The sequence below is a fragment of the Perca flavescens genome, chromosome 17 (assembly GCF_004354835.1).
Source record: "Perca flavescens isolate YP-PL-M2 chromosome 17, PFLA_1.0, whole genome shotgun sequence".
In the NCBI taxonomy this organism is placed as follows: domain Eukaryota; kingdom Metazoa; phylum Chordata; class Actinopteri; order Perciformes; family Percidae; genus Perca; species Perca flavescens.
In genome coordinates this window covers 23,723,831-23,747,901 of record NC_041347.1, presented here as the reverse complement: position 1 = coordinate 23,747,901, position 24,071 = coordinate 23,723,831, and the positions used below count along the sequence as shown (strand labels likewise).

Here is a 24,071-nt window from a genome sequence, read left to right as displayed (position 1 = left end):
CTAGAAGCAGGCCAGCTTAGGTCTCACTCTCACGTTAAATGCATACGGGCAGGGAGAGGAGACAATATAATTGTTACGAGCTAGGTTAGCCTTTAAAAAGCTGCGTTTTGTTGTTCAATGAGCCCAGGTTAGCTTAGCCCCGTAACAGTACATACAATGTAAAGATACAGGTACAGTAGGATTTAGAGCACAGTGCCTAGAGGCTATGTTGATATAGGTGTGGTAGATAACGTACTTGCTACAGAGAAGTTATTTAGGGGGTAGGGCAGGTCTGCATCTTGAGGTTTCTCTTTGTAGCCGATGAAGGAGCCGTCTGTCTTCAGCAGAAAGTAACGTGGCCGCCAGTTCTTTATGTATTCACCTGAAGAAAAAGATGGATACAAAGAGAGGGAGGGACATTTAAGTTAAATATGTTCCACCAGACACAAATTCAGATCATGAGGGCAACAGTGATGATGATGCTAAAGGTAATAGAGCACTCAGGGGGTAATGATGATTATGATGACCGTGAGGATATATGGAAAGTATTAATAGCTAAAATGATGATGATTTTAAATACAGATTTTATTCCCTCGAGGGATAAGAGCCTGTCCGCTCAACTCTCATCTGTCCAAAGGATATCACACACATATACACACACACATACACACGATATCTCTATGACTCTCACAGTGCTTGCCAGATTCAGATCGGATTATCATGTAAAAAATGGCAAAAACATGTTTACCAGCACAACAAGCAAACTATCCATGCCAGAAACATCATCTGGCTGATACATGGGCAGGTGTCGAGGTGATGACCCCTCTACCAAACAGGCACACCCACATATACACACACACACACACAAACACACATACAGTATGAACTCACAATTAAAACACAAACACATACACACACAAACCACGGGTCGCCAGCAAAGAGAAAAGAAGAGAGATGAGATAAAATGAGATGAGACGAGATGACATGAGATAAAATAAGATTACACATAGAGAATGACCCGTCTTAGACCGCAGCAATAAATAACAACATCTGTTGAGCAGCTGGTGGCAGAGTATAACCCAACTGGCTGACACAGACTGGCACTAAGGTGGAACCACAGCTTTATCAGATCCCGCTGCAGGATTACATGAGTGTCAAACATTACCACACCACAGAGGCAGATAACACTTACTGGAAACAGCATGGATACACACATGGATTAAAGTGCACACATTTGTGGATTGACACGTAGGTGGACGAGTATGATGAGTACATATACAGGGATGAAACTGTGCGCACACGGGCAGAGTATGCGGCTGAAGTAATACTGAGACGCACAGCTCTGATGAAAGAAACTGACAATCTCAACACTTTCCAAAGCAGGGAGCTGTGTAAACATTTCACTTTCTCTTTTCAAACAACAGAAATAAAAACCACAGAAGGACGCAAATGTTCCCTACATCTCAACCCCTTTTAATTAACCAGTCGTTCCTTGACATGCACACACACGCAATTACACACCTTGTGAAGACATACTGACAGACAAAGATGCATATGTGTATGCAGGCACACTCTTACACTGATAACAGACACACTCTGATCACCTTTTCTAGGCTAATTCGCTGGGAGAGTAGAATAGGCAGTGTGTGTGTTCTATTTGTGACATCCATTTAAAGCGGAAATGACAGCAGGCCGCGCTCGTTAACACGTCGCAGAAAAACACCTGCTCCGTCAAAGGGACCATGCGACTGCAGGGCCAGCCGGTACCTCTGGGTGCTGCTTGTCGTGGAGGTGTGTGTGTGTGTGTGTGTGGGGGGGTGTGTGTGTGTGTGTGTGTGTGTGTGTGTGTGTGTGTGTGGTGGTGGTGGTGGTGGTGGTGGGGGGGTAGCAGCTGATTTGGACCACCACACAGGGACAGAGAGAGACACACATAGACAGATAAGAAAATGCTGTTGGGTGCCAGTGAGTCATCAGGATTACCAATCACACCTCTCTCTCTCCTCTCTTTTCTCAGTCTCTATTTTTCTCTTTTTCACAAATCCACCCACTCTCCCCTCCTCTCCTATTTCCTTCTCCTGTTCTTCGAGAAACAAAGCATCTTCTTTTGGATCACTTGCTACAGAGTGCTGTGAGAGGGGCTAAATGGGAGGAGGGATGGAGGGAGGCATAAGGAAAAGAATTATAAAAAAGCAAAAGCAAAAAAAGGGATGGAGAGAAAGAAGAAGAAAGCTCAGGGCTGCATGTAATCTGTTGAGGATTTTGATGTGCGTTGTGGGGTTTTGCTTCCCTGGAGAAAGAATGGATGTCAGCAATCCTAATGAGCTAAAATTCTACCATGGTTCAATTTATAATATATAATATAAATATTTCATTTGTGGTGTTGGTGAACTTGAGTTATTTTTAAGTATTATACAGGTGTTTCTGGTACAGTATTGTGTTTAGATTAAACATATAATTTATAAAAACTAATGATAAAAAAAAAAAAACTGATCACCTGGAAAAGAGAAACAGTGGTTAACTTCAAAGTGGCTAGGAGAAATAGATGTATTAACTGACAAAATGGATGAGGATAAAGGGAAAGTTAAACTGATAAAAACTATTATAAACTGGCAGTGATGACTGGCTTGCTGGTCCAAGTCCAGTCATTTCTCTGAGTCAGTTTCCTGATGAAGTGTCCAACCAATGGAAGCCTGTGGCTGGCCACTTCATCGCTCAGCTGTCCAGTACAACTGAAAACATTTAAGCAATCCTTCTGGCCGGGCCTAGACAGCGTGTATGTATGTGTGTGTGTGTGTGTGTGTACACGTCCACTGGGGGGGCGGGGGAGGGGGCAGCCAGGGGTGGCACAGACGGAGAGAGGAGATGGACAGTTGTCCACACATGCCATTCCAAACAAACAGAGGCACGCACACGCACGCACGCACTCACACACAAACTAACACAATTCTGTTTCGACTGTTCCAATCCTCCGAATGATCCAATGGTGTTCTGTCAAGCTATCCCGTCTTGGCCCTGCCTGTAATGAGTCCAGCGAGCTCTCCCACTCTGGACAGCTTGTCTAGGGAGCCACATGTCTCTAGTTTGGACTGCTGGAGAAAACGGAACAGCCGGTCTCCTTCCCACACCATCTCTCTCGGACTCCTCACTACAGTTTCATTTAGTTTTCTGCACAACTTTACTTTTCCCTTAAGGCCAATTAGTAAATACTTCACTATACAGTGCTTAAGACAACAGGACTCTCTTGTTGTTTCTTGTTAGAATGGCAGGATATCAGTAATACACGACAATGTGGGGGATCTGAAAGATCTCAGGAACAACGGATATTTAGGAGGACTAGATAAACCACTTTGAAGTGTATATAAATTCTGGGCTAAATTTGTTCAAAACACAGACAAAAGATTGTCTTGTACAGCAGTTCTAAAGTGTTCTCTTCCATCTAACTTTATTTCTTAATTGGATGCATACTCATAATAAACTCTTCCTGTTCCTTTTTTATTGTTAGGGAAGTATTAAGTAACATTGTGACCTATTCACAAAAGGTAAAAAAATAATAAAAGATTTAAAAATACAAACAACCACATCCTCTGTACTTTGCCGTTGTTAAGTGTTTGGCTAAGAAGGGACTTGTAAATGAAAACAGAATGAGTAAAAACTTTCCACCATTAGGCTCTACCCCTCAAGACCTTTTGTTTAGCACTTTTTTTGGTATGGGCCACAAACTAAGCATTAAGAACTTGACTTTTTAAAAGTTATTTTGGAATCTCTAGGAGAAATAAATCTTGTTGGCACATCTTCCAGTTGCAGCTTGTGGATTTAGCAGTAAGAGGACGAGATGAATCAGCTGTGACTGTGCCCGTTCCAAGCTTTCTGATTGGACAATTACAACAACGCACTGACTAACTGTCACTCATTTAGCGGACTGATTAACTATTCATTTCAGGACAGAGGGGGAAAGGGGAGAGAATGAGAGAAAGAAATGCAGAGAAGAAAAATAGGAGACAGGTACAAATGGTAATGCTGAACGTCAGCCAGCAAAACAGAAATGAGACACACAAACTTGCACAAACTTTCCAGCCTCTCCGTCTCACACTCACTCCTTCAGGACACCAGCACACCTCTGCTCCTGCTTTGCCGGATGCCATGCTTCAGCAGACAACGAGACAGACGAAAAGCAGGCAAAACCTTGATGACAATTAAATAAATAACTCCACAACTACGTGAGCTCACCAGCCATTTGTTAATCAACCCAAACAGGGATTTAATTTAATGCTTTGGCCGAGGCTGGAGCTGATATGCAGATGGCGCAGAGACGGGGCTGTGTGACTGGCGCTCTGGGAGCTGGAGGGGCGGCGGGTGGTGGTGTATAGCGGATGGAGAGGGTGGAGGGGAGGTTCTGCCACGTTCCAGCACATACACAGCAGCTCACCAGCAGGGAGAGGAATGTGTCGTCTGGCCACATAACCACACACACACACACACACACACACACACACACACACACACACACACACACACACACACACACACACACACACACACACACACACACACACACACACACACACACACACACACACACACACACACACACACACACACACACACACACACACACACACTAAGTCGTCAGCTGGTTGGTCGCTCGACTGATAATCTGTCTGACCAAAGGAAAAGATAACAGACTACATAGCTCACCTAGAGGCTGACTTTCTCCAACCTGATCGGCAGGTTGTAAGTGTGCAGATAACTGACAAAACGTATGTTTTAGTGCTTAAATGATTCAATTATCTGATTAGCCGATTGAAAGATAATAAATCAACGACAGTTTTGATGTTAGATTAATCATTTAGGTGATTTAGAAAGCAAAAATGCCAAACTTTGCTGGTTGTAGCTTCTAAAATCCAACAATGTCCTGCATTTTTCTTTTTAATATCCTAGTAAATTGAATATATTGAATATCTATGGGTGTTGGTCAGATACAAGCTACTGTATATGAAGCTGTCACCTTGAGCTCTGGGAACTTCACTCTTCTCTGACATTTTATAGATGAGGTTGTTAACAGATTAATCGATAATGAAAAAAATGGCCTTGCAACAGCATTAAAGTACAAAAGTAGCTCAACTTTGTCATATGTACTGTACAATTCAATTTATGTAAGAAGGCTGCAAGTATCAAAGTTCAATGAAAAGCAAATCTCTACTGCACAGCGTTTACAGTATGGAGGTTTCACCATAGAACAACAGTAGATTGAAGTCAATGGGTTGGTGATGGGTGCTTTAAACACCTCCAGACACAACAGTGTGGGGGGGGGGGGGGGGGGGTTTCATGTGTTGTGTATGGGAGCATTAGCGGCTGATACTTGAGTAAAAGCAGTATTACACAGGGAGGAGGAGAAGGAGAAAGAGAGATTAGCTAAACATCAGGCAAGTTACTAATGGGTAACGGAGAGAGGGAGGTGACGGTGTGGAGCAGAGTGGACACTGGGGGGTATGAAAGTAGGGAACTGTGCGGTAAGACGCTTGATGAAGACATCTGTCTGAGGGACTGTCCATCAGCGCTGGCAAGCAAGCAAGAACGCATGTTGCAGAGCTGCACACGATAATCACCCTTACTGGTGTAAAACAGTGTTGAGAAAATGAAATGATTAAAGACTTTTTTGTACAATCTGTTAAGTCTATTTCATTGTGTATGTGTGTGTTTACGAGGATACGGCTGTGTGTGTGACCCCGAACCCAGCAGTTCTAACTCCAGCGTGCTCAGACATCTTAAGGCGAATCCAGGCTCTTTAAAGCCAATCCACTTACAGTGCATTAGTCTCATTATCACATCGGAGCTGGACTAGTGTTAAGTGTGTTTGAGTGTGTGCATGAGTGCTTTAAATCCAGCCACCGCCATCACTTACGACATAAAAGTGGTGCTGTGTGCTACCTGTAAAAGTTCAGAAGGCCTTTTTGCCACTTGTGTTATGATCATACAAGACTAGAACGAGGGGTAGGGGGGAAGAATTAAATCCAGTTTGAAGCTGAGGCTGTGGATGAGTTTAAAGGTTTAGTGCTCGAGTAATTGTACAAACCTGTGGCCCAGTCTGTGGAATGAGACTATATGGAGGCTACAGCAGCCTAGCGATGAGAAGATGCTAAAGTGAAGGATGAACGAAAAGAGGAGGGCTGAGCAAGAGACAGCAGCAGTCTGAACGAGCGAGAGTGAGTGAGAGAGGAGCGTCTCGGTGTATGCGGTTAAAGTTTTAACAGTGACAGAGAGACAGGGCAGCCACCGGGCGGCCAGATTCATTGGAAACCCATGGGAGTTTGGTCATCCCTTGGGGCCACTAGGAGATTTCACACAGCCAGCTGCACACAGCCAGCGCCACACACACACACACACACACACACAGCTCTGGTGCCCCTCTGCTCCCCCAGCTGGTACAGAAGGAGGCACACTCACACACTGGCAGCATATTGCAAGTTTAAAGTACTACTACTACTACTACTATAACTTAAAAATGAATACTAAATTAGCACTAAAACCCATCATTTTAAAATCTCCTTTTCTCTTTACTGTATATTAGAATGGTCTTGTTTTCCTCCTCTCCTGCAGTACCACTACAGTCCAGTAGATGGTGGTGGCTCCCTGGAGCATGGTGGCCACCGCTGTGATGCTGACACAGAGCTGGAGAGTGATTGACAGACACGCCGCAGCAAAGACGCCTCACATCCTAATCCACCTCACTGCACTGGTGTGTGTGTGTGTGTGTGTATATCTATATATATATAAAAAGATAGGCATATGTGTCAGTTGGTATAAGTATGTGTATTTCTTTACATCAGCTTTAATGTGTGTGTATGTACATGAGTGTTTGTTCACTTAGATATATATATATATATATACGCAGTTTGTTCATGTGTGTTGTTGGGGTGGGGGGGCAGGGTCCGTTGCTTCCTAAAGCACCCTAGGATTAGTGCGGTGTTAGCATATTAGCATCTTAGCTGGAGGGCTGCTGCTCAACACCACCTGTGCCAGACAGGAGGCTGTGGCTGCCAAGCTACCCCCCCACACACACACACACACACACACACACACACACACACACACACACACACACACACACACACACACACACACACACACACACACACACACACACACACACACACACACACACACAGAGTAGGTGGGTGAAGGTCACTTAGCTACAGTGACTCCAAGCTTACCGTCTTAATTCATTACCGTAACTACTTTATCTGTCTCTTTACATGCTGTATATTACTACAACAAAGGTAATTGTTTTATCTTCATTTTTGTTTTCTGTCTAAAATAATATATTTACCTTACCTTATTTTCAACATATTACATTTAAGGTCAAAATCCAGCAAGTTGGTGGTTTCTGTGACATTAAAGTAAAGAGAGAGATGGCCGATTACACTTTTACTGCATAATATGTCATTACAAATATCTATCACAAATGCAGGTGCACAGCTATTTTTAAGGAATAATAACACACCAGGAAGTACTGAAGGTGGATATAACATACAGTCATACAACATTAGTAGAACATAAGTACCAATCTTGGATCAGCCGATAGGTCCCCCTAACCACATCAACTATCTAGCTCTATGCTCACATAATTTAGGATAATACCACGTCATTTTGGAATTTCTATATGATATTGTAGTGTTACACTCTGGAAAGTCAGGTCAAACTGTACAATCTAAAGCTGCTCTATTGACTACAGTACATATACAGTACATGTTGTTTGATACTAATACAGGTAAGGGTTGCTTTAAAATTAGTCATTTGGAGTTTTTTGGAACAAGGAAATGCCAGAAGGCAATACATCTCTACAGATGTACTGTCACCTTTCACTGCTATCAAGTTTTATCAGGTTATCAAGTTTTAACACCAAACACATTTTCTTTGTATTCCAAAAAAAAATATAGACATCTGACACCAAAGTATATAAAAAAAAAAAAAAAAAAAAAGAAGGAGGCTGTTGAAAGGTTTACTCCTTAATGTAGTTAAGAGGATTTTGTTATGACCCCTCTGCCCTGCTTGTTGGTTTCCTTCTCTGTGCTCTTCTGTTTGCAGGCCCATCCTGTGAGGCAGGACCGTTACTGGCAGGAGACACACCTGGGCCCAGTATGACCTTCTGTACAGTACATAAGCCCAGGGCAGCTTCCGGTCTAGTAAGAACTCTGGCTTCTGCTTTTTGGTTTTGCCAATACCATTTCTACTCACCCACTTACCACAATAACAACTCTGCAGAGTTGTTATACTGATTGGTTTGCATTATGTTAATTTATAGTTTGTTCTCCGTGAACCATCACCTTATCGTGGTGGAGAGGTTTGTGTGTCTCTGTGAACCTGAGGGCTGTGTTGTCTGGAGCTTTGTGCTCCTGGTAGGGTCTCCCAAGGCAAAGTGGTCTCAGGTGAGGGGCCAGACAAAGAATGGTTCAAAAACCCCAATGAAGAAGCAAGGTAGAGATGGAGTGACCCTGCCCGGAGGAAGCCCGGGGCCCCGTCTGGAGCCAGGCCCAGGCAGGCGGGCTCGTCGGCGAGCGCCTGGTGGCGGGTTTGCCACGGAGCCCGGCCGGGCACAGCCCGAACAAGCTACGTGGCTCCCATCTCTCAGCCCATGGGCCCACCACCTGTGGGAGGAACCGTTGGGGTCGGGTGCGATGCCACATGGGTGGCAGTGAAGGTCAGGGGCCTCGGCGGACCAGACCCGGGCGGCAGACGCTGGCTCTGGGGACGTGGAACGTCACCTCTCTGTGGGGAAGGAGCCGAACTGGTGCGGGAGGTGGAGCGCTACCGTTAGATCTGGTGGGGCTTACCTCTACGCACAGTCTCGGTTCTGGAACCATACTCCTGGATAGGGGTTGGACTCTTTTCTTCTCCGGAGTTGCCCAGGGTGTGAGGCGCCCGGGCGGGTGTGGGGATACTCACAAGCCCCCGGCTGAGCGCCGCTGTGTTGGAGTTTACCCCGTGGACGAGAGGGTCGCCTCCCTCGCCTGCGGGTTGTGGGGGGAAAACTCTGACTGTTGTTTGTGCATATGCACCAAACAGGAGTTCGGAGTATTCGGCCTTCTTGGAGACCTTGACTGGAGTCCTGCATGGGGCTCCAGTGGGGACTCCATTGTTCTGCTGGGGGACTTCAACGCACACGTGGGCAATGATGGAGACACCTGGAGGCGTGATTGGGAGGAACGGCCTCCCTGATCTAAACCAGAGTGGTTGTTTGTTGTTGGACTTCTGTGCTAGTCATGGATTGTCTATAATCTAACACCATGTTCGAACATAGGGATGCTCATAAGTGTACCTGGTACCAGAGCACCCTAGGCCAAGGTCAATGATCGATTTCATAATCGTTTCATCTGATCTGAGGCCGTATGTTTTGGACACTTTCGGGTGAAGAGAGGGGCAGAGCTGTCAACCGATCACCATCTGGTGGTGAGTTGGGTCAGGGGTGGGGAAGACTCTGGACAGACCTGGTAAGCCCAAACGTGTAGTGCGGGTAAATTGGGAACGTCTGGAGGAGGCCCCTGTCCGACAGACTTTCAACTCACACCTCCTCCGGCGGAGCTTTTCGTGCATCCCTGTGGAGGCTGGGGGCATTGAACCCGAGTGGACAATGTTCAAAGTTTCCATTGCTGAAGCTGCGGCGAGGAGCTGTGGTCTTAGGATCTTAGGTGCCTCAAGGGGCGGTAACCCACGAACACCGTGGTGGACACCAGTGGTCAGGGAAGCCGTCCGACTGAAGAAGGAGTCCTTCCGGGATATGTTATCTCGGAGGACTCCGGAGGCAGTTGCAGGGTACCGAAGGGCCGAAGGGCTGCAGCCTCTGCCGTGAAAGAGGCAAAGCAGCGGGTGTGGGAGAAGTTTGGAGAAGACATGGAGAAGGACTTTCGGTCGGCACCAAAGTGTTTCTGGAAAACTGTTCGCCACCTCAGGAGGGAAGGGGGAACCATCCAAGCTGTGTACAGTAAGGATGGGACACTGTTGACCTCCACTGAGGAGGTAATAGGGGCGGTGGAGGGAGCACTTTGAGGAACTCCTGAATCCGACTAATCGCCCTCTATGTTAGAGGCAGAGCTGGAGGATAACGGGGGATTGTCGTCGATTTCCCAGGCGGAAGTCACTGATGTAGTCAAACAACTACACAGTGGCAAAGCCCGGGGATTGATGAGATCCGTCCAGAAATGCTCAAGGCTCTGGGTGTGGAGGGGTTGTCCTGGTTGACACGCCTCTTCAACATTGCGTGGAAGTCTGGGACGGTGCCAAAGGAGTGGCAGACTGGGGTGGTGGTTCCTCTTTTTAAAAGGGGACCAGAGGGTGTGTGCCAATTATAGGGGTATCACACTTCTCAGCCTCCCTGGTAAAGTCTACTCCAAGGTGCTGGAAAGGAGGGTTCGGCCGATAGTCGAACCTCGGGTTGAGGAGGAACAATGCGGATTCCGTCCTGGTCGTGGAACAACGGACCAGCTCTTCACTCTCGCAAGGATCCTGGAGGAGCCTGGGAGTATGCCCAACCGGTCTACATGTGTTTTGTGGATTTGGAGAAGGCTTATGACCGGGTCCCCGGGAGATACTGTGGGAGGTGCTGCGGGAGTATGGGGTGAGGGGGTCTCTACTCAGGGCCATCCAATCTCTGTATGACCAAAGTGAGAGCTGTGTCCGGGTTCTCGGTAGTAAGTCGGACTCGTTTCAGGTGAGGGTTGGCCTCCGCCAGGGTTGCGCTTTGTCACCAATCCTGTTTGTAATATTTATGGACAGGATATCGAGGCGTAGTCGGGGTGGGGAGGGGTTGCAGTTTGGTGGGCTGGGGATCTCATCGCTGCTCTTTGCAGATGATGTGGTCCTGATGGCATCATCGGCCTGCGACCTTCAGCACTCACTGGATCGGTTCGCAACCGAGTGTGAAGCGGTTGGGATGAGGATCAGCACCTCTAAATCGGAGGCCATGGTTCTCAGCAGGAAACCGATGGAATGCCTTCTCCAGGTAGGGAATGAGTCCTTACCCCAAGTGAAGGAGTTCAAGTACCTTGGGGTTTTGTTCGCGAGTGAGGGACAATGGAGCGGGAGATTGGTCGGAGAATCGGGCGCAGCGGGTGCGGTATTGCATTCAATCTATCGCACCGCCAGGACGAAAAGAGAGCTGAGCCAGAAGGCAAAGCTCTCGATCTACCGGTCAGTTTTCGTTCCTACCCTCACCTATGGTCATGAAGGCTGGGTCATGACCGAAAGAACGAGATCCAGGGTACAAGCGGCGAAATGGGTTTCCTCAGGAGGGTGGCTGGCGTCTCCCTTAGAGATAGGGTGAGAAGCTCAGTCATCCGTGAGGAGCTCGGAGTAGAGCCGCTGCTCCTTTGCGTCGAAAGGAGCCAGTTGAGGTGGTTCGGGCATCTGGTAAGGATGCCCCCTGGGCGCCTCCCTAGGGAGGTGTTCCAGGCACGTCCAGCTGGGAGGAGGCCTCGGGGAAGACCCAGGACTAGGTGGAGGGATTATATCTCCAACCTGGCCTGGGAACGCCTCGGGATCCCCCAGTCGGAGCTGGTTAATGTTGCTCGGGAAAGGGAAGTTTGGGGTCCCCTGCTGGAGCTGCTCCCCCCGCGACCCGACACCGGATAAGCGGACGAAGATGGATGGATGGATGGATAGTTTGTTTGTTACAGTCTAGGAGCAGGGCTGGGACAGCTTCAACCCCAAGAAAATAAAGCAAAAAACTTATGAAATAAAAATAAAAAATAAATGTAACAAAGGAAGTCAAAGTCCAGTCCTTTATGCTAAGAAAGTGAAAAAAAGGAATGAGACTGGCTATCAGATTCAATCTATTATATGTTATATGCCACAATTCAAAGAGTTAAGCACATACTGTAGCCATACAGTAGGAGGCATATATAACAGTATTATTATTGACTAGTCAGGGGCAAACTCAGGTTTATGTGTATGTCATAGTAAACCCTATAAAGAAAATTAAACACAGCTCAATTAGATGGTCTACTTCCCCTAGATCCACACACATTCATCCACCCACCAACACACATAAAAAGACACAAACAAGGACCAAAGCATAACATGCCATTGAAAAAACACAAAGACTGATCTGTTTGGATGTGTTCTAGAATGTCAAGAAGGTAAAAATACAATCCGAGCTAAGCAGTACAAAAATCCCTTGCATTCAACACCCAATAACATTAGGAATGCCATGCTGCTTGTGTTTAGAATGCAGCGGATCCAATGTGATTAGGAAAGGCACACACAGCCAATGAGCAGGCTAATCAAATTGCACTGATTGCTGGTATATTGCCTCTCTCTGTTCTCTCCTTTGGACGGCATTGTGTGTTGGCATCATCATTTCATTTCTTCATTTAGTTTAAATCCTTGAAGTTCACATTAAATAGAGTTTATTTCCAAAATGCTGTGCATCCTTGTCTAAATATAACTATTAGTTAAACTTACATTCAAATCCACAACACATCAGCAGGATCTGGTAAAGTGTCATCCCTTTCAACCAAGGACATCTATTTTTCTTTTACAGTCCTTTTAAGCAGAACAATTTGTGAAATTTTGTTTTACTATAAATAATAACTGCCTTTTTCAGTTTGTAAGAATGTTACATGCTGTTTACTGACATGACTATCATAATAATGATGCTTCAAATAACCTAACAAGTCATTAGGCTTTTTTTTCAATCAGTAATCCTTATATTCATATTATGCATTCATAATTACACAGAGGAGTGGGTTTCTTTGAGGTTCCCCCCTTAAAGCTGACATTCATATTTAAATTCGTATTCTGTTCCTTTGCCTCATTAGATGTGAAACCATCCAATCAGAGGAATAGAGTAAGGCAGCTTGACCAATCAGTCAATGAGAATAGCTGCCGATCAGAACAAGAAAGGGAGGGTCAGGAGACAGGCACAGCTGTCTAACTGTTGCCTACAACAGACAGGCAACAAGGAGTGTGTGTGTGTGTGTGTGTGTGTGTGTGTGTGTGTGTGTGTGTGTGTGTGTGTGTGTGTGTGTGTGTGTGTGTGTGTGTGTGTGTGTGTGCGCACATGGGGGAACTTAACCAGCCCAACCCTGACCAGTTGAGCAGTGGTGAACAGGTGCAAAGCTTTGTGCATGTATGTGTGTGTGCATCACAATTATTCCAGAGTGGTTGGCTCTGTATTATTAATTCAGAAATGCTGGGCTGGGGCTGTGGGCGGCAGCTGGCGTTACATGTGCATGAGTGTGTGTGTGTGAACAACATAAGACCTCTCTGGTCTTTTGTGAAGCTCCCCCCCCCCTTTCTAGAAAAGCAGAGAGGCATTGTGTACATCACCCTGTCTGCCTCTAAACGTACAGTATCCACATGCATGCACACACTCACGCTCAGACACACAAACACACACACACACACACACACAGTATACTCTGTCAACACAAATACACACACATATGCATACACACTAAAGCACAATAACTCAGCCCAGCAGGCAAGAGTAAACAATCAAGTACTACACCCCCAACTACTGTCAAGTGCACCCCCTGCCCCAAATACCCAACACACACACACACACACACACACACACACACACACACACACACACACACACACACACACACACACACACACACACACACACACACACACACACACACACACACACACACACACACACACACACACACACACACACACACACACACACACACACACACACACACACACACCAGCCCTGCCGTGTCTCATTGTAAGGTTTCATTCATGTGTTGCACTGAAGGGCCGACGGTAAGTGCTCTCCACCTCACTAACTGCTGCTCTCTGCTCTCCCCTCTGTCCTGCCTGCTACCTGTCTGTCTGTCCTTCTGTCTGTCCACCTGCCCATCCGGGTGCATTCACACTGGGCAACTCTGGATTAGTCTTTAACTTCTGTTTGTGTGGAAAGATAAGAGCAATGCCAACAAGTAACCCAAGTGTGACACCTCTACCTGTATTTGATTATGATTCAAAGCCTAAGGTTTGTCCGGATAAATCACAGTTTATGAATACATGAGGAGGCATGTGATAAACTGCAGTTAATCATGCTTGTAAAGCACAACATTACAAAATGAAGCAAGGGCAAAACACAGCCCCATCCGATTCCCTCACAATCAGTCATGCTCCATCATGCATAACTAAAATGCCTAAGTTACAGTTACAACAAGACTGGAATCATATTTGTTTTGGATCGTCTGCTGCTAAAAATTCCTCATGTCTCACGAAGACAGCTTCGCAAAACACTGTCCAATAAAAGAGCTACTTGTAAGCCCATGTGACTTTTGTTTACAAGCTGCTGCCTGCTTGTGATTAGGCAGTGTAACTTCATGAACTACTGTAGAGTTTAGACTGACAAAATCACAGCGTGCTTGCAATTAGTGTATGCTTGCCTGTCTGTCAATCTGAGGTGACAGCTCTATAGGCCAGTCCATCTCAGACAAAAACCTCTCTCTCCTTCCCTGGTGTTTGTCATGTTGTAACGTCTGTTTATCTAAGAGGCTGTTTTTGACGTGTCCACCTCAGCTGGCTGAGGCCCTGAGACAATTCATAGGGAAACAAATTACTATGTGTTTATTATGTTGTAATCAGTATAAGACAAAAAATACATACATATGAAAAAATTAATCATTATATTTTATTAAACTGTATTATTCTTGCATTTTCGGGAAAAAAAATAAGTCACAACCAAAGCACAACAAATTCTGTATGACTCATATTCTCCAAATAGGAGCTGCAAAATGTTATTAAAATGGAACTCTCAAATTTTGTGTAACTAAATGGCCAGACTACATGCAATATTGCATTAAATCCATTATGTTTAGCTCTAATGACAGTATTGTGAAAATGTATTGACCACCGCGGGGAAATTTATACAAGAGGTGTGCTATAGACCAAATCCACGGGACCCGTTATGGACTCTGTGTCTTGGTCAAAGACACGTAGATTCTTATGACTATATAGCGTGAACGTGAACCAACCAGGATAAAATTTCAATTTTACGAATATCAATGGGTGTGTTGTGTTCTATCTTTATATGTCTGCTGCATTCTATCACTAGGCGGCACTGTTGTAAAGCAGGTATTAGTTGAGACCCTGAGTACAGAGAGTGAGAGAAGAAGATGACGACTACTGAATGTACCGTGCTTTGCTACCATGCTTGCTGTTGTAATAATGTAATGGCATTTTCGTCCCTGTCCTTTCAGGAGAGAAAGGGGTATGACATTAAACAAGGGTCAAATCGAAACCAGGACGTTGCGGTAGAGCTGGGCGATATGGAGAAAATCAAATATCACAATATTTTTGGCCAAATACATAGGGGTGGGAATCACCAGAGGCCTTATGATACGATATCATCACGATACTTATGTCACGATACGATATTATTTCGATTTTAAACATATTGCAATATTCTGCGATATATTGCAATTCATTAATACTTTTTTCCAACTTCAAATTTTCCCGATTTCAAATGATGTCCCCAAAAGGAAACTTTGTCGACATCTGTTTTATCTAAAAAGAAAGTTTGTTCATCTCACTATTGCTGCAAAATCAGATTGTCAAGCAGACAAACTGACCAACACATATATAATAATAGATCGATACTTGGCGTCTGTGTATCGATTCAGTATTGCCACAGAAAATATTGCAATACTATGCTGTATCGATTTTTTCCACCCCTACAAATACATCAATGTCGATATTGTGGCGATATTGTAGGGTTGGCTATTGGTGCTTTCACAAAATATTAACACAATGAGAGTTTTAATAAATAATCACCAATAATGTGGATACAATGACTTGACTTGTGAAGTGTGTTAAGGCAAACAATAGAACAGCTAGTAAGTCTGGTAAGTTCAGAAACGTACATCACTTTACTGTAATACGGCCTTTAAAACCAGGAAAAGACAACACTTGTGTCATAGCACGATATTACGATATCCAAAATCTAAGACGATATCCAGCCTCATAATCGATGTTGATATAAAATCAATATATTGCCCAGCCCTACCTTGCGGTAATGTGGCGTGCGCTGGAAACACTCTTAGCACTCTCAGCTTACAGGCCTTTCCCAAGACTATCAACAAAGGATGCACTGCAATTTCAGTGAAATGTAATATGTCAGTTCCTTCAATTTATGCATTAAAAATAGTGATAATAAATATGTACTGTATGACTTTAAACTTTGGACTTTCCTAATGACAAGTAGTTATACATTTTACTCAGCTTCTGCATTATTGGTAAAATATACTGAACAATATATGTGAATATTGGTGCTCTCTGAAGCTGCATGCCTAGCCCTGCAAGATACTTAATGAGCAGGCTGTTTCCCAGGTCTATTCAAACTCAAGATATTGTGTGGAAACACTCAAACCACGGAGCAATATCTGAATATGGCAGATGTTCGTCCTGTTTTCTTCTCTGTTCTCCCCCTCCAACTCCTCTTATACAGCAGTCTGCCATTGAACCTCATGTTCCAGCCGCTATGCTGTGAGACATCTGCACCTCACTGACTGTTTCTTTCTTTCTTTCTTTTCCATCTCATCTTTCCTCTGTATGCACACTCACAAACAAAGATAGAACTCTTTTCTTGATGACAGATGGCAAGCCAACAATTGTATAGCATCAGTCTCTCAAAACACAGACACACATCACATGCACATATGCACACAGAAACACACACCACCTCCTTGTGCTCCAGTACCTTTGTGCCCAATCTCCTGTCAGATGTTTGGATTTGCTTCTTACAGCTGAGTGTATGCATTAGTGTGTGTGTGTGTGTGTGTGTGTGTGTGTGTGTGTGTGTGTGTGTGCCCCTTTTTACCTTGGTATATTAAGGACTAGTTTAATGAGAGCTTGGTGAGGTGCAGGCACCAGCTAGTGGACCATATGGGGAAGATTTAGCCCCCTCAGAACTTTGAGCCAAGCCTCGCTGACATGATTACCACTGTCGTCCGCTGCTCTACACTAGTGTCAGATTGGGAACTGGGAATTTTGTCATGGGCAGCTAATTAATGACTGGAGATTGGCAACCAGAGATGGAGGAGGCTGAGGGAGGATGAAAAAATTCAGTCACTGTTTGGTCTCTTTTTCCTCTCAGTTTTAAATCAGGCTAACTAACTGAGACATACGGTGGCTGAGACGCGACGGTTCAAACCAAATGCAAAAGCTACAACACAAATAAAAAAAACACAACACAAATGCGAAAGCCACAACACAAATACAAAAAGCCAGAACATGAATGAAAGAGCAACAACACAAAAGCAAAAGCCACAACAGATTTTTTTTTTGTCACAACGGTAGTGAGCGTCTATGGAGCCCAGTGCCAGCTGAGCATTAATTATATTATAAACAATAGATCCATAGTCGCCTATACCAAAAGGTTCTCATTCTATATACAACGTATTTTATCCATAATGTAGCTTGATCACACTCACGCTTTTCGTTCCTTCATACATTAGCTTAACTTTATCTTCCAAACTACAATAAGCCATAAAATTACAATTTCATTTTTGAACAAAACCAATTACAACTAGCAATGTGTTGTCACCAGTTATATTGTCAAAGTTAGAATAATAAAAGCTTAAATCTCTGGGGAGCTAGGTTAGCAGAATCGTCCTCATTCGCTGCTGTGTAGAAAAAAAACGAAATCCAAAGTGCAGAGATAGTGAATCCTTGCGCACAGTTTACAACTCTGTAGGCACAGTTCACAAAACTGAGAGCATAGTTTATGAACTGTGTGAATAGACATTTTTTTTTTTTTACAGCTGACACGGGGGCTCCGTAGACACTTCCGTTGTGGTCATAAAACAAATAAATAAAAACTTCCGTAGTGGTTTTTGCGTTCATCTTGTAGCTCTTGCATTCGTGTTGTGGCTTTTGTATTTGTGTTGCAGCGTTTGCATGTGTGTTGAACCGTCTCGGCCACTGTAGAGACGTGCATGCAAGCAAACATGTACACAAATAGAAAAAAAAAGCATGTGACATGGTTACATAATTTTATATTTTCTGGTTGGTTTAAAACAGACATATTTGTCCTTCCTTTCCTAGAATATCCTAATATTGATCGTATTTTCTGTACACACTATTGTCACAGAACATCTTTGTGAATGCATGTCTATAGTCATGTTTCACATTGTCAGTGTGTCTGTGTGGCACGGCAGGTTGAAGCTAGTGGCTTAGTTAATCCTGTCAGAGACAGATTACAGGTGGGAAGATATAAATAGACTGACTGTCCCTTTAACCTGTCCGCTATGACATCAGCATGCAGCTCAACTATTAAGTCAGGCATAACGGGAGCAAACTCAAACCAAACCCACCAAAGCATCCCTATATATTTACCCACATAATCAAAATGACCAGATGTTTCAACAGGTTGTCACAGAAAACAAGCTTTCACTGTATCTTTACATCCCATCTGGGTGCCACAGCAGTGCAGTTTACCTTGGTATATTAAGGACTAGTATTCTCACAAACACAAAATTACACCTGCTACCTTTACGGTTGGTGGGCTGGGCGGTATGACCAAAAATTTGTATCACAGTATTTTCTAAGATTCTGTCAGTTTCACTGTATATCACAGTCCTTTTTATCTTTTGCATGACTGTGCCTTTATATAAGTTTATAGTGGCTTATCCTACTGTCAGGAGTATATAGAATATAAAATCATTTTAATGACTGAAAACTTTGATTAGTATTGGTAGGGTTTGCTTGGCCCCACACTATTATATTATATATGAAGGGAATAAAATGCATGGAATAGTTGCAGAATGTAAACAATTTTCATTGTGCAAACTGCACAAATAAAAAGATATGCCAACAACTTTAACATGCTTTATTTTGCTGAATCCATCTCAAATAGGCAGCCATTTTAAAAGTTAAACCTCCTAGTGTAACGTGATAGTTAATACTGGATCACATAAATATATAAAATTGAATCCAAGTTAGGAGTCAAAACTAAACTGATGTTTAAAGAGAGTTTTAGATTGTATTTTGTTTTCATGTTAAGCAATGAATTTGAAGTTAAACCATAATTTAATCAGATTTGAAAATGAATCCTTGTTGGTGCAATGTAACCAGTGAACGTTAGCACGACCGGCAACAACGGTTACATTTTGTCAGATTTTTGGAATAAACCAAAACACTTCCAAACTGGTGTGCGGTATATGTAAAAATATGAGAAAAAAGAAAATCACATTGTACGGGGAAATTAAAACCAGTATACAGCACTGCTTTGCAGTTGTGAAAGTCATGTCATGGCTGCAATCACACTATATGTTAGCCGACATATTAACTGTTAGCTAACATTCATTCAACTACACTCATTAACTCTGACACTGCTTCCTAAAACAAACAACAATGACCCATATATTTTAGTCGGGTAGGACGTACTAAAAAAATATTCTATTCATTTAAACATATTTCTCATTGAAATTAAGACAACCATAGCAGTGTTGGTACAGTATGTCTTTGTTTCAGATACAAACCATTTGACGAAAAGTGCTAATGGATTCCTAAATCTCTGCTCACCTTTGCTCAACAGTTAAGCAAGGTAAGACTGGGCCAACTGTAAACTTGAGTAAGTTATTTGGGAAAAAAACAAAAAAATTAAACTGGGTAATAATGGCAGAAACATTAAATAACATCACAAGTGCCTGCAGTAGCCTCAAACAGCTGCTGCCCTCATGGTCTCCCCATAAGCTTCTGTAAGTGAGGTTGCTCTCTGGAACAGATGCTCTGTTCTACTAATAAAGCAACACCAAGCTTTGTGCTTCAGTAGCAGAGTGAAGTAGGGCTGGTCCAAATACCATTTTTTGAGCTTCAAAGCTTCGGTAGTAATGAGCATCGAATATTCGAAGCTTCGGAGAGAGGGGGCTGAACATATTATTATCTCTAATAAAGGCAGGAATCTCTATGTGTCTGTCTGTTTGTTTGCATTTTGATTATTTTGAGAACCTTTCATCCAAACGACTTCACAAGGGAGTGCAGTGTCGTATTTGGTGCAATATAGATAGACAGGCCAGACGCGTTTAGAATTTATAAACTTTTAATAAAACTACAGAACAGCGCGAGCAGGAAGCGGCGCGCCTCACGTGAGCAGGGCTTATATGCCCCGAGAACAGAGACTTCACTAATGATATAAAACACACAGCCACACAGATCTGTTAACTTAACAAATATTTTTAATAAGGTAGTCTATATTTTAGTAGGCTACGTTTTTACTGTTTGTCATTAACTGCCGTAGCCTATTCGCAAGTCACGTTATTTTCCATGAAAATTAAGTGCACATTTTTATCACGTGTAAATGGCGGATAAAAGCAGCTTGTTCTACTTACAGAACTCAAGCTCGATGTGCTGTTGTGGTAGGCCAGTTTCAAATTGCATATTTGACACTCTGCCTTTGTCTTGTCCTCACTTAATTTAAAGTTCTCCCACACAGATGAAGTCTTCGGCATTTTTGTCTTCTTTTTGCTGAATCGTGACGGTAATGACGTTCAACTCATGGGCGTTTTAACTGGGGCATGTGACGTGACGTCCCAGTAAAATCTCAAAGTCTCCTATATTTCGCAGTAGATTAATTTAGATTGATAATAACGGGTAAAAAGGATAATACATTTTGTTTCTATTATTTTATTTTCCACAATGTCAAAGCAATGCAGCTTAACCCAAAATACAAGCTCAGGCATGCACTTCTGTCCATGCAAACTGCGCTGTTCTGCGCTCTAGCCAGAGAACACTCCCATTGCCTGAACACTTTAGTAGTCCAAATATATTTATTAAGTATAACGAGGTTGGGTTGTCCATCCTATTAAAATGGCTAGGCTATATAAGAAAATTGTAAAAGAGAGTATTATATTTTGAACATATTCAAGCGCGAATGAGAACCGTTTGGAGGGGGATGCCAGGTTGTGCAAAAAAAAAACGAATATTCGAATGTCAAATTTTCAAATCGAATACCAACCTACCGAACAAATATTCGAATATTCAGGTCCAGCCCTAGAGTGAAGATATATCAAGGATGTAACTGATGTTTCAGACCAACAATTGTTGTCCAGTTGCCCTTGGCAACCAGATGTAGATCACGGACCACCATTGTGGTGTGATTGCCCCCGTTTGAAACCACTTTTCCTGTGCCAAAAAAGAAAAAAACACCCAACTTATTCTTGCTGTACAATCATCTGCTCAGGTAAATGAGAGTTCAACAAGTTAAATTAAGTGTAATACAAAAATCATACAATCAGCAGCACAGAATAAACGTTAGCAAATAAAAACAGAACGTGTGACTGAGCAACTTGTTTTTAGAAAAATCTAATTTTCAGCTCTGACATGTTTATATTATATTATAATAAATCGTATGTAGGATCATCATCACTTTAATTACTGGAATGGCAATCATTCTTTCAACTTTGGTAAGCACTTGATGCCCAGTTGTCAGCTTGAAAGGCATTAAAAACATACCATCAGACTGGGCCGTTTTAATATTTAATATGGAGCCAAAGGAGTGTATTTTTGATTATCTATTGTACCTGATAATGGAGTAACAGTTTGGAACAGAGCTCTACAGGTCCTTAATAGCATTTCCTAGTAATACACTGTGTTGTAGCCTTTGAAAAAAAAGCACTGTTTTAAAATAATAATAATAATAATAATACTACATCTATAGGAAAAGCTATAGATCAATATTTTATAGACTTGGATGGCCAAAGAAAAAAATTAAGTGGCAACAAAAGACCAAATGGTCACACTCTGGGGTCCTAATGCGAGCCAACACTTACACTAGCCGTTAGCCACTAGGCACTAATCTGTTGGCCTAAATCAGCCAAACCAACCCCCACTCTAACCTGCCTCCTCTAATCAGACCAAAGCCTACTCCAAACAGCCCACAATAGCTCAAGATGTTAGACTACACACTGGCCCTTAGGTCTAATCTCTGTTAGTACACTTAAACATAGAATCTGATTTCAGAGCTGCTGCAGCTAATGAATTGCCATGAAATACAATAGAAAACCCCTAACAGTTGCCTTTGGAATAGTTATGGATAGAAACCAGTTGATGAGAAAATTGAGGAGGGCAAGAAACCCATGATTCATAGGAATTCACAGAGGCTCTGCCCTTAAACAACCTCCTTGTAACAACATTTGACTATGATGTCATATTCAGAAATGGAAATGAATGTGTTAACATGTGCAACAATATATGAGCAACAAGTGGGCTACACTGGGGAAAAAAAACCTCAATCCATAGTAAATCATTTGTTTGTGGTTGTATTTGGGTTACAACAGTCAAAGAGTCTAATAAGCTTAGTTTAAATGGTGATTTATAGTATATTAGTACATTACCACAAAAAGGGATGAAGCATCAATTTGTTAAACTGTAACAAAATAACACATATAAAAATAATAAATTCTCAGTTGAGTAATTATAACCAGCAGATGATATACAATACAGCTGCTTGTGAATTAGTATCATTAAAAGGTGCTCCAAGCGATGTCACGTGTGTTTTAGGCTACAACATTTTTGGTCACATACAGCAAACATCTCCTCACTATCTGCAAGCTGCCTGTCCCCTGAACACACTGTAAAAAAAAAAGTGTGGTCTCTGTAGACAGCTCAGGCTCCACAAACGGCAACAAAAACAAACTGGCCAACCTGCCCCACGAACCATAACAAACAGTCTTCCAGCATTCCAGCCAATAACCGACAAGAAGGATTTGGGGGTGGTGGTTGGGGGGGGTTAGTAGGCTGCGCGGAAGCATAGAAGGGAGGGAGAGGGGACGGGATGAGGAGGAGGGAGGGGCGAGCTAGCCTCGTTTTGTTTGAAAATACTTTGAACGTCAACAAGAGCACCTTTAATCAACTAAACAGGTGCGATGTACAGCATGCAAGTACGTTTCAATTAAGGAAAATATTTGAAACTGAAATTTCGAATTCTGGATTTTGACATTGCATTTTACAGTACAGTGAGGTGATAATGGATACAATTAGATAATTGGTAACAATAATGAATGTGAATGTATGTGCATGTATCCATCCACACTGGGATCAAATGTTTCAGGTCAGCAATTCGATGTTCCTGAGCTACAAAATAATCCCATCACTCAACCTCTCCTCCCTTCACCCGTTCTCCCTTCCTCTATCCCAGTTTTTCCTCTGCAGTGATCAGCAGTTCATTCATTGATCCATTCATTCATTCATTTATCCAAGACTGGCTCACTCTACATTAGTTAATTCACTCACCCATCCATTAATCCATCTCTCTGTTTGTATGGCCTTTACAGGGATGCGGCCTACTGTAGCCCTTACCACTGATCTTATTGACTGAGTTTGCAGAGTCATACAGCTTCACACTTATCTATCTGTAAGTTTAAGGAAAGTTTAAAGAAAGATAGCAAAAACAGCAAGAAGCTACCGCATTGGCAATGTATAACTGGTCGCGTGCAAGGTAATGTGGAGTAAAGGTTAGGACATTATAATAAAGTTTGGTGGCAAAAATTTATATTTACATTTCTTTACACCCCTTCTTTGAATTGGTGTCAAAAGTCATTTTAAGAAACAGGAATAGATAAAAGAAAAAATCATCTTTACTTTTTAGTACTATTTAGTAGTATTTTGTACTGTGCTCTTAAGTTTATATTCATCACATCCTTCAGTGCATGGACCAGATATGCTGCCAGTAAGCATACAGCACAGCACATCAGAAGGGGACATTGTTCTCTGTTGCTACCTAAATTGGTTTTTGTCAATTGGTCAGTTAAGACAGGTGTATTCATCATTCTTGCCTGGTGCAGCTTTAATTTGGAATTTGGAAATAAAGTTTTATTATAGAAATGTTCTACTCAATAACTTTGCATGACAAAAATATCATATTCCAATTGAATACAAAGGTGACACACTCTGTGCTGCCTGTCTTCGTATGTTACCCATACCCTTACCTCTTTCATTCGGTGTCTGTACCTGCAAGTTGCAGGTCTCTTCTGTATTGGCAAGTTGTCTGCCTTTGTTCTGGCTGTATCTGTCAAACTATCTGTCTCACTGCCTGTCTTTCCTGTGCGGTTTGTCTGTAGGCTCTGCAG

The 24,071-nt window shown here is 42.9% G+C and overlaps 1 protein-coding gene across 6 annotated transcripts in view; it reads right to left on the bottom strand.

The window, feature by feature from the left end:
- The window catches only part of akt3a (v-akt murine thymoma viral oncogene homolog 3a), a 69,273-nt gene that overhangs the window by 33,518 nt on the left and 11,684 nt on the right, over nucleotides 1-24,071 (bottom strand). For 5 of the 6 annotated variants that reach the window (XM_028604221.1, XM_028604222.1, XM_028604220.1 and 2 more), the window contains one exon: nucleotides 236-361. In XM_028604221.1, coding sequence (XP_028460022.1) covers nucleotides 236-361 — 126 coding nt within the window. Of the gene's footprint in view, nucleotides 1-235; nucleotides 362-24,071 lie in introns of those variants that run through there. The other variant, XM_028604224.1, reaches the window with a different exon arrangement.